General features: G+C 54.8%; 1 protein-coding gene across 1 annotated transcript; it reads left to right on the top strand.

The window, feature by feature from the left end:
- The first annotated feature begins 222 nt into the window (after window positions 1-222).
- Window positions 223-2,285, top strand: LOC136064015 (uncharacterized). The gene is made up of 2 exons (XM_065765131.1): window positions 223-1,955; window positions 2,087-2,285. The coding sequence occupies exons 1-2, from the start codon at window positions 223-225 to the stop codon at window positions 2,283-2,285; spliced, it is 1,932 nt and encodes a 643-aa protein (XP_065621203.1).
- The last annotated feature ends 5 nt before the right edge of the window (window positions 2,286-2,290 follow it).

Below are 2,290 nucleotides of genomic sequence, written 5' to 3'. Positions count from 1 at the left end.
GAGTTGGGGGAAAGATTGTGTTGCCGAGAAGGAGAAAAGTGATCTCATTGAGCCCTTGGTTGTAGAACTACCCACAGTAGGAAATTCAGCCCAACAAACAAATAAGTTGTGAGCCCAAGTGGGGCTGAGCCCATTGGCCTCATTTGCGACCCGCACAATTGGCGCCGTCTGTGGGAATCTCCTACGCTGCTGTGGTTCAGCTGAGGCTCGCACACGAGAAAGATGTCCGGAAACCGTTCGGGGAGTGATGCCGGAAGCGGCTCGGTCGGATCCTCTCGGGGGTCGTCTTGGCGAGAACGAAGGCAGAAACGGCACGAAGACAGGCGTCAGGAGAGAGCAGAAGAAAATTCCGGATTTGGAGAGGGCTCGTACCAAACGCAAAGGGCGGAATCCGGTGCATCGGGGCAAATGCGGTTTGATGAAAGAGACGAGGAGCTTGAGCGTTTGCGAAGGATGGTGAGGGATTTAGAGTTGGAGGCAGAAGACAGGCGCCAGAGAATGAATCAGGACAACCGAGCAAGAAGACCGGGGGCCGGGGAGGAGCGACAAGGAGCAGGATCCGAACAATCTGGTTACCGCCGTCAACGAGAGCGCTCGGCTTCACGAGAATCTCGCCTACACAGGGGCCAGCGTCGAGAGCGTTCACGATCACGAGAATATCCAGATCGGGGTTCGGATTCCCCGGAGGAAAAGCGGAACCACAACGCGGCCATGGACACAATGAGCCGAGCGTTGCGCCAGGCTGCTCGGTCGCCGTTCTCAGCAGACATCGAGCACGCCCCAATGCCGGACAGATTCACACGCCCCCCGTTCAACTCTTATGACGGGAAGACCGACCCGGTTGAACATGTCAGCCACTATATCCAAATGATGTCATTACATACCCGGAATGATGCGCTGATGTGCAAGGTGTTCCCCTCAAGCCTGGGCCCTACCGCGCTCAGGTGGTTCAATGGTCTGAAGAAGGGCTCCATCCGCGGCTTCGCCGAATTAATACAGGAGTTTGGAGTCAGATTTGTTACTTGTAGCCGTGTACCACAGCCGGTGGATGCACTACTGTCGATGAAGATGAGGGTGGGAGAAACCCTTCGCAACTACGCCAGTCGGTATTGGGAGCTATACAACGAGATCGGAGGAGGGAACGAAAAAATTGCTGCAAGCACTTTTAGGATGGGGTTGCCCGAGGATTCAGGCCTAAGGGAATCGCTGACTAAGAAACCTCCCGAGGACATGAGGCAGCTAATGAGGCGCATAGAAGAATATAAACGGCTAGAGGATGACCGGCTACAAAACAAGGGTAAAGCACCAATGATAAATCATCCCCGGCAGAACAGTTTCCCCCCAAGGATACGAGGGAACATGAGGATGCAGGGATCAGAGGCGCTGGCAGGGGAAGTAAATGTGGCGTTCAAAGAGCCGGTGCATAAGATTCTGGACAAGATCAAGCATCAACCCTACTTCAGGTGGCCGAACAGGATGGGTGGGGACCCAACGAGAAGGAACCAGAATTTGTACTGCACCTACCATAAAGATAAAGGACACACCACTGAGCAGTGCCGAGTATTGAAAGATCATCTTCGGCAACTGGCCGGGGCCGGGTACCTAAAGGAGTTTGTGATGGATGCGGGGGACCGAGGGGCAGGCCAAGGCACTCCACATAGGGGCAACTTACTCCCACCTCCCCTCGGGATAATTGAAGTCATCCACGCCCCTGCCAAGAAATGCTCCACGGCAGGAGGGAAAGGGGTGTGGACACTAACCGCGGCGGCAGAAGGTCAAGACGGACCGTCTTATGGGAAGAGGATGAAACCCACCAAAGAGCCGATCGCCTTTGATGACAGCGATTTGGAGGGAACGGTCCAACCGCACGATGACGCGCTGGTGGTCAGTGCCCGTATAGGCGGTTTCCTGGTAAAAAGAGTGATGATAGATCAGGGAAGCGGGGCAGACGTAATGTACCCAGACCTTTACCGAGGACTTGGATTGAGCAGCGCGGACCTATCCGAATACGGCACACCTTTGGTCGGTTTTGACGGCAAGACAGTGATCCCTGAGGGGCAGATCTCTTTACCTGTAAATATGGAAGGAAAGGAGGTGGTGGTGACCTTCATAGTGGTGGCTTCCTTCTCCCCGTATACCGCGATATTAGGAAGACCGTGGATCCATGGAATGGGGGCTGTGCCGTCCACCCTGCACGTGAGGATAAAGTTCCCATCCGAGCATGGTGTGATTGTGGTGAAGGGGAGCCAGCAGACAGCAAGACAATGTTTGGTCGCCCTAGTTGACTGGA

The sequence above is a fragment of the Quercus suber genome, unplaced genomic scaffold (assembly GCF_002906115.3).
Source record: "Quercus suber isolate HL8 unplaced genomic scaffold, Cork oak 2.0 scaffold_609, whole genome shotgun sequence".
Lineage (NCBI taxonomy): Eukaryota > Viridiplantae > Streptophyta > Magnoliopsida > Fagales > Fagaceae > Quercus > Quercus suber.
Note: the sequence above shows the minus strand (reverse complement) of the source record. Positions and strands in the feature narration are given on the sequence as shown.